This window comes from Chiloscyllium punctatum, chromosome 21 (genome assembly GCF_047496795.1).
Source record: "Chiloscyllium punctatum isolate Juve2018m chromosome 21, sChiPun1.3, whole genome shotgun sequence".
NCBI lineage: Eukaryota > Metazoa > Chordata > Chondrichthyes > Orectolobiformes > Hemiscylliidae > Chiloscyllium > Chiloscyllium punctatum.
The window spans coordinates 14,850,577-14,865,955 of NC_092759.1; the positions used below are offsets into that span (position 1 = coordinate 14,850,577).

Consider the following 15,379-nt stretch of genomic DNA (forward strand, 5'->3'; position numbering starts at 1 on the left):
TTCCAGGATTTTGACCCAGTGACAGTGAATAAACAGTGATATATATCCAAGTCAGGGATGCTGAGTGGCTTGCCAAGGGATCTTGCGTGAGGTGATGTTCCCATCTATCTGCTGCTCTGGTTGGTAGTAATCTTGGCTTTGGAAGGTGCTGTCTAAGGATCTTTCTGTAGTGCATGTTGGAGATGGTAGACACTGCTGCTACTGAGTGTCGGTGGTGGAGGGAGTGGAATGCTTGTGGATTTGATGCCAATCAACCCGGCGAGGGGTGGCTCCTTTGCCCCAGGATGGTATCGAGCTGCTTGGGTGCTGTCAGAACTGCCCCGTCCAGGCAAGTGAGGAATATTACATCCTACTCCTGACTTGTACCTTGCAGATCCATGTGTTTCCGTGTTTGTGCCTACATGTGTCTGTATGTGCACATGCACATGCTTCAGGGTGTGCGCGGGTGGATGTAAATGTCTGTCCCTGTGTTTCGGTGCACTCAACAAGGGATGTGTCTGTCCATGTCTCAGTGTTTCTGTGTGTGCACCTGTTTATGTGTGCATCTCTGTTTGTGTGTGTGCACATTAAACTGCATGTGTGTGTGGTGTCTGCGTATATCTGTGTTTGTGTGAGTGTCTGCATGCCATACCTGTATATCTACATGTGTATCTTTTTGTCTGTGAGTGTGTTGTGTCTGTATGTATTTGTCAGTCTGTGTTGGGGCGTTTGTTTGTGTGAGTGTATATTGTGTCTGTATCTATGTGTCTATCTGTGTCAGTGAATTTGTATTTTGTTTCTGTGTCTGTGTGAGTATTTTTGTGATGAGTCTGTAACTGCCTGTCTGTGACTATGTGTGTTGCGTCTGTTTCAGTCTGCCTGTGTGTGTGTGTGTGTGTTGGTTTGTCTGTTTGACAGTGTGTGTGTGCCTGTGTGTGTAGTGTCTGTATCTATGCATCTGTTTGTGTCAATATGTCTCTGTGTGCTGCGTCTGTCTTGGTCTGCCTGTTTCAGTGTGTGTATGTGTGTGTCTATGTCGGTTTTTCTGTTTCTAGGAGAGATTGAGGACTGCAGATGCTGGAGATCAGAGTCGAGAGTGTGTTGCTGGAAAAGCACAGCAGGTCAGGCAGCATTCGAGAAGCAGAAAATCATTCCTGATGAAGGGCTCTTGCCCGAAACGTCGATTCGCCTGCTCCACGGATGCTGCCTGACCGGCTGTGCTTTTCCAGCACCACACTCTCAGTTTGTCTTTGTGTGTGTGTGAGTGTGTGTGTGTGCATGTGTACTGCGCCTATATCTGTGTGTCTGTGTTGGTGCATCAGTACGTGCTGTGTCTATGTCTGCTTGGCTAACTGTGGATGTGTGTGTACCACGTCTGCAGCTGTGTGTCTACCTGTGCTGGTGCATCTGTCTGTCTGTGTGAGTGTCTTTGTGCTGTGCCTGTACCTACCTGTCAGCCTGTGTTGCTGTCCCTGTACCTACCTGTCAGCCTGTGTTGCTGTGCCTGTACCTACCTGTCAGCCTGTGTTGCTGTGCCTGTACCTACCTGCCTGCCTGTGTTGTTGTGCCTGTACCTACCTGTCTGCCTGTGTTGCTGTCCCTGTACCTACCTGTCTGCCTGTGTTGCTGTCCCTGTACCTACCTGCCTGCCTGTGTTGCTGTGCCTGTACCTACCTGTCTGCCTTGTTGCTGTCCCTGTACCTACCTGTCTGCCTGTGTTACTGTCTCTGTACCTACCTGTCAGCCTGTGTTGCTGTGCCCGTACCTACCTGTCTGCCTTTGTTACTGTCCCTGTACCTACCTGCCTGCCTGTGTTGCTGTCCCTGTACCTACCTGCCTGCCTGTGTTGCTGTCCCTGTACCTACCTGTCTGCCTGTGTTGCTGTCCCTGTACCTACCTGCCTGCCTGTGTTGCTGTGCCTGTACCTACCTGTCTGCCTTGTTGCTGTCCCTGTACCTACCTGTCAGCCTGTGTTGCTGTCCCTGTACCTACCTGCCTGCCTGTGTTGCTGTGCCTGTACCTACCCGCCTGCCTGTGTTGCTGTGCCTGTACCTACCTGCCTGCCTGTGTTGCTGTCCCTGTACCTACCTGCCTGCCTGTGTTGCTGTGCCTGTACCTACCTGCCTGCCTGTGTTGCTGTGCCTGTTAAGCTGTGGGGGATTGATACCCAGAAGCAGGACTAGGTGATCAATGCTCACAAGCTCCACTTGGCAATGGAGACTGGAGAGCTCCTCTGATGGGTGCCCCATCGCAAGGAGGGCAGGTGGTGAGTGACCGAAGCAAGGTAAAATTCCAAATGAGCAGCAATCTCCTTTAACCTATTGAAGCTGATGAGGGCCCCCATTGGAAAAGCCCAGGACTCTATCTCCCACCACCTCGTGGTCAGGTTTGTGAACCTTGCTGACTGGCCCACAGCCCCAGCCCCCAGTAGCTGCTTCCTACCATCAAGGCCAAATGCGGACTCACATCCCTGTCCATCGTGCATTCCTGCTCACGGCTGCTGCTCCCTCACTTTGTCCTGGCTTGGGTCCTGTAGCTGATGGTTAGCTCAGCCCTGTCCAGCAGTTCAGTGCAACACTCCTGCTCCCTTCTCCTCTCTCTCTCTCTATCTATCTCCCATGCTCCCTCTTCGTTTTGACATTTTTTGCTCTCCCCTCTCACTACTTTTGCTGTTCTTTTTGCCTTGCTCACTCCCTTGATCTTTCATGATCTCTCCCTGCTCCCATCTTGCCACCTGTCTGTTTGGAATCTCTCGCTCCCTGCTTCCATCCCACGATCTCGCTATGTCTGCTGCTCCAGTCTCGCTGTTTCTTGTCCATTTTATTTCTCCCCCCTTTGTTTCACTGTCACACATTGCGCCTCCCCCTCGGCCTTATCGTTTCTCTCTCTCTCCCCTCTGTTTTTTTTCTTCTCTCCCCACTTGTTTCTTGCTCTCACTGCCTCTCTATCTTTCGTCACCTTCGCTTTCTCTTTCTTTCTCTGCTCTCTCCACCCTTCCCATCCCTTTTCCACACACTGTCCCGTTCTCTGCCCATTCCCAACTCTCCCCTTTCCCTGCTTTTTCCTGACAATCTGTCTTCCCCCACCTCTCTTTCAGCCATTTTGTTCCCAGTCCCAATCTCACTCACTCTCTCCAGCTCTTCCTTCCCTCTCTCCTCCATGTCTCACTCGCTGACTCCCCCTTCACTCCCCAACCTCTCTCTCACACCATTGTTTTTCTCCTCTCTCTCTCATCCTCTCTTCTCACCTCCCTTGGACTCTCTACCTTGCCCTCCATTGCTTTTTCCCTCCCTCTTTACCCCATCGCTCTCTCTCTCTCTCCTTGTCTCTCTTTCCTCCCATTTCTCTCTGCCTGCTGCCTCTCCTCGCTGTCTCTCTCCAACAGCCATCTAACTCCCAACTCTCCCTACCTTTCTCCCAACCATCTCTCTCCCACTGTTTATCTCTTAATTCACTCTCCCCTCGCTCCCTTCACTCTTCTCTCTCTCTCTCTAGCTGCTTTCTCTCCCTCCTCTCTTACCCCCATCTCTCTCTCTCTCTCTCGCGGTCTCTGTCTCTCTGTGCCCTTCTCCCCTCACCCTTGGTCTCTCCCTCGTTGGTGCTCTTACCTTCTGGGGTGCGTTGATAACCCCGATGTTATATCCAAACTGCAAAGATCCCAGTACCGCAGTGAACACAGAGAGGATAAGGGTCCATGTGACACGCTGTAAAGAGACAAATGGAGGAGCTATAGAAAGACACAAACAACTCAAACTTTGTTTTGTCCTCCAACCCCCTCCCACATTCACAAAAATCCCCAGTTACCACCCCTCCCTCGAGAACTCCCTCCAACTCCCACCGCTGCACTGGCACCTTGCCCCCACAAAGTGACTGAGCTTGAACTGAGACCAGGCTCCCTATCGCAAACCTCCCCTACACCAGACAATGCACAAACTCAGTAGGTTTTTAAAATCACGGGAATAAATCCTTCTCCACTGTCCCCCATCTAACACTTCCAGGACAGAGACAGCATTGGGTTAGATACAGAGTAGAGCTCCTTCTGTACCGTCCCCCAAACACTCCCAGGACAGCAACAACACAGGGTTAGATACAGAGTAAAGTTCCCTCTACACTGTCCCCCCATCAAACACTCCCAGGACAGAGGGTGAGATACAGAGTAAAGCTCCTTCTACACTGTCTCTGTGAAACATTCCCAGGACAGGGACAGCATGGGGTTAGATACAGAGTAAAGCTCCCTCTACATTGTCCCCCATCAAACAATCCCAGGACAGGGCCAGCATGGGGTTAGATACAGAGTAAAGCTCCCTCTACACTGTCCCCCCCATCAAACATTTCCAGGGACAGGGACAGCACCGGGTTAGATACAGAGTAAAGCTCCCTCTACACTGTCCCCCATCAAACACTGCCAGGACAGAGGGTTAGATACAGAGTAAAGCTTCCTCTACACTGACCCAATCAAACACTGCCAGGACAGAGGGTTAGATACAGAGTAAAGCTCCCTCTACATGGCTCCATCAAACCCTCCCAGGACACAGAACTTAAAAAAAGAAATTCGGAGAGGGTGAAGGGGCCATGAAATATCCTTGGCAAGTAGCATCATGGTAAAGCTTAAGGCTTTTAATCCATCTATTAGGAGCAATGGAGTAACTAGGGAAAGGGTAGATCCACTGAAGGACAAAGGCAGGAATTTATGCATGGAGCCAGAAGAAGTGAGTGAGGTCCCCAAGGAGAAAGACATGAATGATGGGATTTTCAGAGAGGGGTTTATTGGTACTCGAAGGTATGCTGCATTAAGGAGGAGGGGGTTTCAAAAACATTACTGTAGGTAAGTCCCCCGGGCCTGAAGGGATCTATCGCAAGGACACAGTTACATGAGAGAACCAACAGAGGAAATCAACGGTCACATTGCTTGGCCTGAGAAATGGAGAAAAAATGCGACAGGCTGAGTTTGATCCCCTTGGAACAAGGGAAGCTGAAGGAAGTGGCCTGGGGAAAGACCGACTTCCCTCAGCAGAGAGGTCAGTGCCCCCCCCTCCTCTGGTAACCAAGTCGGAAATTTCCCAAACGACAACATAAAAGGAAATTAAAATATCATTCCTCAGGGAGTCAGAATGCACCCAGCTCCCGAGTGACCTCACACACTACCTGCCAATGTTTCTTCACGTCCTAAATTTCCGACAAAGAGGAATGCGGGGAGAGGGCAGAGGAGGGGAGGTCCATGTCTGGCATCGTAGGAGAACCATCAGAAGACATGATGGTTTGAATAGGTTTCCTCTGATTGTGGGATTCTATGCTGGGGGATGTTTATACATTGAGAGGGCTGTATATTCAGTGGGGGAATGGGTGGGTCAGGATAACACAGCCAGTGAGATCCAAATGACTCATTGTCAGTCCACTTAGGGACAAGGGTGAGAAGGAAAGAGAAGAGCACGGATTCCTCAAAACTGTGCGGGAGCAGAGAGTGCCGGAGAGACAAAACAGAGAAATGCTGAAACTTTACAGATCGCTGATGAGACCTCTGCGGGGGAGTGCTCTGTACAGTTCCAGAGCTCCACACTTTAGGAAGGATGTGAACAGATTGGAGAGAATGCGGACGCGATTTACAAGGACGGCTTCAAGAATGGGAAACTTCAGACACTGGGATGGATTGGACAAGTTGGGGCTTGTGTAGGTTTTCAGAACCGTGAGGGATCCAGACAGAGCGAACAGGGAGAAACCATTCCCCCTTGTAAATGGACACAGTTTGAAAGCCATGATGTGGAGGCGCCAGAGTCAGACTGGAGTGGACAAGGTCAGAGGTCGCACAACACCAGGTTATAGACCAATTGACTTATTTGAAATCACGAGCTGTCGGAGCGCTGCTCTTCCGGCAGGTCACAGATAGGGCTTCAGTTACAATTAGCAATAACATGGAAAAAAAATCTTCCACACTACACGATTGACATTAGCACAGGGCTTCAGGAGAGAGGAGTGGAATCGCCGAGGAAACGATAGGGTGCTACCCCACACTGCCCCTCTGCACCCCAGTGGTGGAGGGTGTAATTACAGCGCGATCTATTGACCTTGAAATCAGTTGGTGTGAGTTGTGGAAGGGTATTCCACGGAGACTGGGGAAGAGAATAAAGAAGGTGTGAAATCTCGCTGGCCAATCGGTGAGATCCTGTTAGCCGACTCACACATTCACCCACGTTTTGCCGCATATCTCATCATTCCTGGGCATAAATCCACCCTGGCTCCCTGTGTATTGCCACCCTCAGTGCCCAGTCTTTGACTGGAGAAGAATCAAAAATCTTCAAAGAGACGTTCAGATTTCCCTCGTGAGTGGCTTAAATTCTTATGTTAGCCTTTAGTGAAATTCAGTTTTGGGAGGCCTTAGGATTACATTCAGTGTCTGTGATGAGGGGGCAACTGAGCTATAACGCCCCAAGAGCCCAGACGGTGCTTGGACAACCATCTCCTGAACCCACATACCCCTTTGAAGCCAGATAAACACAAACACAAACTCCTCCCCTGCCAACCCCCCCCCGCCACACCCCCCCACCCCCCCAACTCCCCCAGCAGTGAACTGACCTTATTAAATTCCACAACAGGCCTGAGGAGCTGAAATACTGAGCTCTGCTCCTCACAGTCAGCCAAAGACTGTGTCTCTCTGTTGGAGCTTGCCCAGTGAGGTAGGGGGGTGGGGGGGAAGAAGTCTGTCTATGGCAACCTTGTTAAATCACAACAAAAATACAAAGACACAAAATTGCATTGCTGTAGCACCTTTCACAGCATTCTAAATGGACAGCATGATATTCACCAGATAAAGATATTGAAGGAAAAACGTTGACCCAGGCCAACTGAGGAGAAATCTACCCTATCTTGATATCCTGGGTAATAACCCCCTGACAGTGCAGCTCTCCCTCAGCATTGACCCTCCAGCTGCACAGCACTCCCTCACTACTGACCGTCTGACAGCGCGGCACTCCCTTAGCACTGGTTTTACAACACTGCAGCACTCCCTCAGCTCTAAGCCTCCAACAGTATCCTCTCCCTCAGCGCTGATCCTCTGACAGTGTGGTGATTCCGCAGCACTGACCCTACAACATTATGGTATTCCCTTGGTACTGACCTTCTGGCAACAAAGCAGCCCCTCAGCACTGACCCTCTGACACTGCAGTGCTTCCTCAGTACTGACCCTCCGACAGTGCAGCACTCCCTCAGTACTGACCCTCCGACAGTGCGGCACTCCCTCAGTACTGACCCTCCGACAGTGCAGTGCTCCCTCAGTACTGACCCTCCGACAGTGCAGCACTCCCTCAGTACTGACCCTCCGACAGTGTGGCACTCCCTCAGTACTGACCCTCCGACAGTGCAGTGCTCCCTCAGCACTGACCCTCCGACAGTGCGGTAGTCCCTCAGCACTAACCCACTGACAGTGCAGCGCTCCCTCAGTACTGACCCTCCAACAGTGCAGCGCTCCCTCAGTACTGACCCTCCAACAGTGCAGCGCTCCCTCAGTACTGACCCTCTGACAGTGCGGCAGTCCCTCAGCACTGACCCACTGACAGTGCAGCACACCCTCAGCACTGACCCTGTGACAGTGCGGCAGTCCCTCAGCACTGACCCTCTGACAGTGCAGCACACCCACAGCACTGACCCACTGACAGTGCAGTGCCCCCTCAGCACTAACCCTCCGACAGTGCAGCACTCCCTCAGTACTGACCCTCCGACAGTGCGGCAGTCCCTCAGCACTGACCCACTTACAGTGCAGCACACCCTCTGCACTGACCCTGTGACAGTGCGGCAGTCCCTCAGTACTGACCCTCTGACAGTGCATTGCCCCCTCAGCACTGACTCTCCGACAGTGCAGCGCTCCCTCAGCACTGACCCTCTGACAGTGCAGTGCTCCCTCAGTACTGACCCTCCGACAGTGCAGTGCTCCCTCAGCACTGATCCTCCGACAGTGCAGCGTCCCCTCAGCACTGATCCTCCGACAGTGCAGCGTCCCCTCAGCACTGACCCTCCAACAGTGCAGCACTCCCTCAGCACTGATCCTCTGACAGTGTGGCACTCCCTCAGTACTGACCCTCCGACAGTGCAGTACTCCCTCAGTACTGACCCTCCGATAGTGCAGTGCTCCTTCAGTACTGACCCTCTGACAGTGCGGCAGTCCCTCAGCACTGACCCACTGAGAGTGCAGCACACCCTCAGCACTGACCCTGTGACAGTGCGGCAGCCCCTCAGCACTGACCCTCTGACAGTGCAGCACACCCTCAGCACTGACCCACTGACAGTGCAGTGCCCCCTCAGCACTAACCCTCCGACAGTGCAGCACTCCCTCAGCACTGACCCTCCGAGAGTGCAGTGCTCCCTCAGCACTGACCCTCTGACAGTGCAGCACACCCTCAGCACTGACCCACTGACAGTGCAGTGCCTCCTCAGCACTAACCCTCCGACAGTGCAGCACTCCCTCAGTACTGACCCTCCGACAGTGCGGCAGTCCCTCAGCACTGACCCACTTACAGTGCAGCACACCCTCAGCACTGACCCTGTGACAGTGCGGCAGTCCCTCAGTACTGACCCTCTGACAGTGCAGTGCCCCCTCAGTACTGACCCTCCGACAATGCAGTGCTCCCTCAGCACTGATCCTCCGACAGTGCAGTACTCCCTCAGCACTGACCCTCCGACAGTGCAGTGCTCCCTCAGCACTGATCCTCCAACAGTGCAGTGCTCCCTCAGCACTGACCCACTGACAGTGCAGCACACCCTCAGCACTGACCCTGTGACAGTGTGGCACTCCCTCAGTACTGACCCTCCGACAGTGCAGTGCTCCCTCAGCACATCCTCCAACAGTGCAGCGTCCCCTCAGTACTAACCCTCCAACAGTGCGGCGCTCCTTCAGTACTGACCCTCCAACAGTGCAGTGCTCCCTCGGTACTGGCCTTCCGACAGTGCAGTGCCCCCTCAGTACTGACCCTCTGACAGTGCAGCGCTCCCTCAGTACTGACCCTCCGACAGTGCAGTACTCCCTCAGCACTGACCATCTGACAGTGTGGCGCTCCCTCAGCATTGACCCTGCCAACAGTGCAGTGCTCCCTCAGTATTGACCATCCTGACAGTGAGTGCTCCCTCAGTACTGACCCTCCAATAGCGCAGCACCTCCTCTGCGCTGACCCTCTGACAGTGCAGTATCACCTTAGTACTGATCATCCCAACAGTGCAGTTCTCCCTCAGTTTTGACCATCCCAACAGTGAGTGCTCTCTCATTACTGACCCTCCTGACAGTGCAGTGCTCCCCCAGTGCTGACCCTCCGACACTGCAACACTGTCTCGGCACTGACCCTCCTAGAGTGCAGCACTCCCTTAGCACTGACCCCCCGACAGTGCGGCACTGACCCTTTGACAGTGTGGCGCTCCCTCAGCACTGACCCTACAACAGTGCAGCACTCCCTCAGCACTGACCCTCCGAAAGTGCAGTGCTGCCCCAGTACTGACCCCCCGACAGTGCAGCACTCCCTCAGCACTGCCCCTTCAACAGTGCAGCCCTCCCTCAGCACTGACCCTCTGCCAGTGCAGCACTCCCTCAGCACTGACCCTCCGCCAGTGCAGTGCTGCCTCAGTACTGACCCCCTGACAGTGCAGCACTCCCTCAGCACTGACCCTTCGACAGTGCAGCCCTCCCTCAGCGCTGACCCTCCGACAATGTAGGACTTCCTTAGCAATTGGCCTTCTGATAGAGGGTTATTACTGAAAGAGCACCACACTAAAATTTGAAGTGCTCCCTTAACACTGACCCTCCAACAGTGTAGTGTCACCTCAGCACTGTCCCTCTCAACAGTGCAGCGCTCCCTTAGTGCTGACCCTCCCGACAGTGCCGAATTCCCTCAGCACAGATCCTCCGACAGTGCAGCTTTCCCCCTGCACTGACCCTCCAGCAGTGCACTGTCACCTCAGCATAGACCCTCTGACAGTGTGGCACCCCTTCAGTACTGACCCTCCGACAGTGCAGGGCTCCCTCTGCATTGACCCTCTGATAGTGCAGTACTCTCTCAGCACTGACCCTCTCACAGTGCGGCACTCCCTCAGCACTGACCCTCTGACAGTGCAGCACTCCCTCAGTACTGACCCTCTGACAGTGTGACACTCCCTCAGCACTGACCCTCTGACAGTGCGACACTCCCTCAGCACTGACCCTCTGACAGTTGCAGCACTACCTCAGCACTGACCTTCTGACAGTGCAGCACTGCCTCAGTACTGACCCTCTGACAGTGCAGCACTACCTCAGCACTGACCTTCTGACAGTGCAGCACTCCCTCAGCACTGACCCTCTGACAGTACAGCACTCCCTCAGCACCGACCCTCTGACAGTGCCGCACTCCCTCAGCGTTGACCCTACAACAGTGCGGTGCTCCCTTTGCACTGACTCTCCGACAGTGCGGCACTCCTCAGCACTGACCCTCGGACAGTGCAGCCCTCCCTCTGTACTGACCCTCCAGCAGTGCAGTGTCACCTTAGCATAGACTCTCTGACAGTGTGGCACCCCTTCAGTACTCTCCCTCTAACAGTCCAGTGCTCCCTCTGCATTGACCCTCTGACAGTGTGGCACTCCCTCAGCACTGACCCCCTGACAGTGCAGCACCCCCTCAGCACTGACCCTCTGACAGTGCAGTGCTCCCTCTGTACTGACTGACCAACACATTAAAATTAGCTGCTGTAAAGTGCATACCAGGATTACAATTATACAACAGTTGCAGCAGAGTTTGAGGCCGTTCTGTCCATTGTGTCTGGGCTGAGCCAGCTGGTGATGTTAAGCGCCACTCGCCTTCCTGCTACCCAGTTAGCCTTAACATTCTTCTAGTTCCAATCCTGTTCCTTCACAATCGCTCCCAATTGTAACTGTCCCCACCAGACTCATAGGGTCATAGAGTCAGACAGCTTGGCAACAAACCCTTCGGTCTAACCAGTCTGTGCCAACCATAATCCCAAACTAAACTAGCCTCACCTGCCTGCCCTTGGCCCATTTCCCTCCAAACATTCCTTATTCATGTACTTATCCAAATGTCTTTTAAGTGTTGTAACTGTACTCGCATCTACCACTTCCTCTGGAAGTTCATTCCACACACATGAACCACCCTGTGTGAAAAAAATTGCAGCCATGTCTTTTTAAATCTTTCTCCTCTCGCCTAAAAAATATACCCCCTCCTCTTAAAAGCCCCCACCGTAGGGAAAAGACACCTGCCACTCACCTTATCAATACCTCTCATGATGTTTTAAACCTCTAAATGGTCACCTCTCCTATGTTCCAATAAGAAACGTTCCAGCCTACATAGCTCAAACACTCCATTCCCAGCAACACCCTGGTAAGTCTCTTTTGAACCCTCTGCAGCCTCCTATAACAGGGTGAACAGAACTGCACACGGTATTCCACACCTCACCAACGTCCTCTACAACCTCAATTAAACGTTTCAATTCCGATACTCTGAGATCTGAGCAATTAAGGCAAGTGTGTTAAACGCTTTCTTAACCAACCTAATTACATGTGATACAAACTTCAAAGAATTATGACTCTCTGTTCAACAAAACTCCCCAAGGCCCTACTTTTAATTGTATAGGTTCTGTCCCTTGTTTGACCAAAATGCAATACCTCACATTTATCTAAATTAAACTCCATTTTCCCATTGACCCAACCGATCTCTTTGTAATTGTAGCTAACCTTCTTCACTGTCTACCATGCCACCAATTTTGGTGCCATCTGCAAGCTTACAAACCATGCTTTCTATATTCTCATATCATATCATTTATACAATGACAAACAAAAGTGGGGTCTAGATTAGAGCGGTGCTGGAAAAGCACAGCAGGTCAGGCAGCATCTGAGGAGCAGGAACATCGACGTTTCGGGCAAAAGCCCTTCATCAGGAATAGCTTGTAGAGAGAGGAGGAAAACTTCTTCAAGGCAGGCATCCTTGCAAGAGGATTCACAGTCAGGTTAAAATCCCAGTACTGTGGGACACCACTGGTCACTCTCAGACAGCACAATCCAGATGGTGAGACTTTAATGTGTAAAAAGATTTCTGGCCTTGTAGCTGTTGGTCCTTTCACCAACTGCCTTCAATGTGTACCCTCAGGCATCTGATCCTTCTGCAAGTGGAAAGCAACTTCTCCTGATCTGCTCTCTCTAGATGCCTTGCTCAAATCTTCTCTCAGCCTTCCCAACCTCCAGCAGCGCAGTCCAAACATCTCCAGTCTATTTAACATTCCTTTCACAACGTCAGAGAGAACACCCAACACCAGCCCACACCCACCACAACATCCTGCAAAACGTAGCAAGCTGAGTTGGGAAGGTATTGATCGTCTGGGTTCATGTTTTCATTTGAATGACTTCCCATTTCATTGGCGTACTAGCCATGGCTCAGTGGGTAGGACTGTCAACTCTGGGCTTGTGTCCCACACCCGGGGCCCAAGCTCTTTAAAGTCAAGGCTATCACATGATGCCAGTATTGACGGGGCACTGCAGGGTCAGTGCTGTTGAACTTTGATGTGACGTGAGACCAAGCGGTCCTCCTGCTCTCTCAGGCAGTTATGCAAGTCCCCATGGGTTTCAGGATGAGTTCTTCCTGAAGCCAATATTCATTGAGGTCAAAGAAGGAAAACTGTCTGGACCAAAGTCACATCGCCATTTGAGATCTTGCGATGCGTAAATCGGCTTTCAGCTTTCATACCACTTCGATGGTGCTTCATTGCCTCCCCAGTACGCGACATTGTGGAAGATGCGACATAGCTTCCTTTCCAGATCAAGAATCAGTCGCATTTGAAGACATACAAGAGGGAGAGTCACCATTGCCCCATGCTCTCATTCGAGAGGAACGACAGACGTTCACCACGCCTCAGGCAAGGCGAGAGGCTGAGAAGGCAGGACCTTTGTAATAAACAAAGTACTGTGGATGCTGGGAATCTAAAACAAAAACAGAAATTGCTGGAGAAACTCAGAGGGTCTGGCCGCATCGGTGGAGAGAAAGCAAAGTCAATGTCTTGGGTCCAGTGACACTTCTTCAGAACTCACAAAATGCTGCCAGACCTGCTGATTTTATCCACCAATCTCTGTTATCCGCACAGGGTAGTACAGCGGCTCAGTGGTTAGCACTGCTGTCTCACAGCGCCAAGGACCTGGGTTCAATTCCCCCCTTGGGTGACAATCTGTGTGGAGTTTGCACATTCTCCCTGTGTCTGCGTGGGTTTCCTCCCACAGTCTAATGATGTGTAGGTTAGGGTGGATTGGCCACGATAAATTGTCTATAGTGTTCAGGGATGTGTATGTAAGGTGGGTGGGTGAGGGGAAATGTGATAAGGTGGGGGGTTTAGGGTTAGATACTCTTTAGAGGGTTGGTGTGGACTTATTGGGCCAAATGGCCTGTATGGATTCTGTGAAATTAAGCTGAGCTAGTGTGGGAATTGAGTCAATTCACTTGGCACTGTAAACCTGCTATCCCGCTAACAGACCCCCAACTACACACAATGCCAAAGGCACCACTTCTCATGGCTTGGGAGTTCTATAATCATGGCGCTCTATCATGAAAAGAGAATTTGTCAAGTTTTCAATGATAGTTGCTAAAGGTGTTGGAATTCTTGAAGGTGTCAATCACAAGGAGAAACGGGGAACTTTTGGCCATTTGGATTCCAAAACTGCCAAGCAAACAAGATGGTCGACGCTGGAGGAATTCGGAGATCTGACGAATTATGCTATTATTCACAGCATCGGTCTATCTGTGTTATCTTCACAGAGAAATTGGCTTCGAAAAATGTACTTTATGCCACAGCAAAATGTGACAGAATGCAGTGTGTTTGCTCTACTGCATTTTGTATTCATTTGATCTCCTCAAATTTTAGTCCGAACCAAACTGATCGCCAGTTACATGCCTGTTGAAGAACCTTAGAGAAACTCTCTTATACTGTCAGGGGATGCAACAGGTTTCATGGCCAGTAATGAACAAAAAAAGCCAGTTTGTTTCCCCAGTGCCCTGAGACCAACACCCATTTCTCAATCAGCATCACCATGACAAGAGGATTGAAGTCGTTACCACATTGCTGTTTCTTGGATCATGCAATGAACAGGTTAGCTGCAGTGTTTTCAACATTGCAACAATAACTAAACTTCCAAAACAGAATTGCATCGGCTGTATTCTATAATACAAGGAAGTATGTTGTACGACTGGACATATCGGACAGTATATGTCAAAGAGTATACTGTGCCACAAAACAGCATTTTGTACTGTCAGACTCAATTTACAGGACAGTGTGTTCTATTCTCAGACAGGTGCTGTGTGACAGGACAGTGTGCTGTAACATCAGACAGCGCACTGTGTTAATACATAGAACATTACAGCGCAGTAACAGAACCTTCAGCTCTCGATGTTGTGCCAACCTGTGAATCCAATCTGAAGCCCATCCAACCTAAACTATTCCATTTTCATCCATTTGTTTATCCAATGACCATTTAAATGCCCTTAAAGTTGGCGAGTCTGCTCGTGGTGCAGGCAGGGTGTTCCACATCCCGGGGAGGGGCGTGGGGAGGACCTGAAGCAGTAGTGGGACAAGAGAGAAGGTTGTGGCTGGGACAGAAGTTAAGAGGGCAAGTTATATAGACAAGACAAATAAGAGCATGCAGGGAACGAGAGAAGATTGATGAATTAAACCAATAACCGTGTTTATTTCAATGCAAGAGGCCTGACAGGTAAGGCAAATGAACTCAGGGCGTGGATAGGAACATAGGATAGGACTAGGACAAAGTTGCAGTCAGTGTGACGGATTGAAGTGTGTCTATTTTAATGCAAGAAGTGTCAGGAATAAGCGTGATGGACTTAGAGCATGGATCAGTACTTGGATGTTGTGGTCATTGCAGAGACTTGGATATCACAGGGGACGGGGGTGGGGGCAGGGGGAGGAGGGGAGCAGGAATGGTTGTTGGGTATTCCGGGGCTTAGATGTTTCAAAAAGAATAAAGAGGAAGGTAAAGGATGTGGGGGAGTGGCATTGGTGATCAGGGATAGTATCACACCTGCAGAAAGGAAGGTCACCGAGGAGGTTTTGTCGACAGAGTCAGTCTGGGTGGGAGTCAGAAACAGGAAAGGAGCAGTCACTTTACTGGGAGTTTTCTATAGACCCCTCAATAGCAACAGAGACATGGAGGAGCAGATTTGGGAGGCAGATTTTGGAAAGGTGCATATGTAACAGGGTTGCTGTAATGGGTGAATTTAACTGCCCTAATTTGATTGGAACCTCCTGAGTGCAAACAGTTTGGATGGAGCAGATTTTGTCAGGTGTGTCCAGGTAGGATTTCTGACTCAATATGTAGATAGGCCGACTAGAGGGGAGGCCATTTTGGATTTGGTGCTTGGCAACAAACCAGGTCAGGTGTCAGATC

The 15,379-nt window shown here is 51.1% G+C and overlaps 1 protein-coding gene across 1 annotated transcript in view; it reads right to left on the reverse strand.

The window, feature by feature from the left end:
• The window catches only part of LOC140492585 (solute carrier family 2, facilitated glucose transporter member 4-like), a 156,315-nt gene that overhangs the window by 130,578 nt on the left and 10,358 nt on the right, over positions 1 to 15,379 (reverse strand). Inside the window, exon 2 of the mRNA XM_072591567.1 lies at positions 3,588 to 3,683. Within this exon, the coding sequence (XP_072447668.1) occupies positions 3,588 to 3,683 (96 nt within the window). The remainder of the gene's footprint in view (positions 1 to 3,587; positions 3,684 to 15,379) is intronic.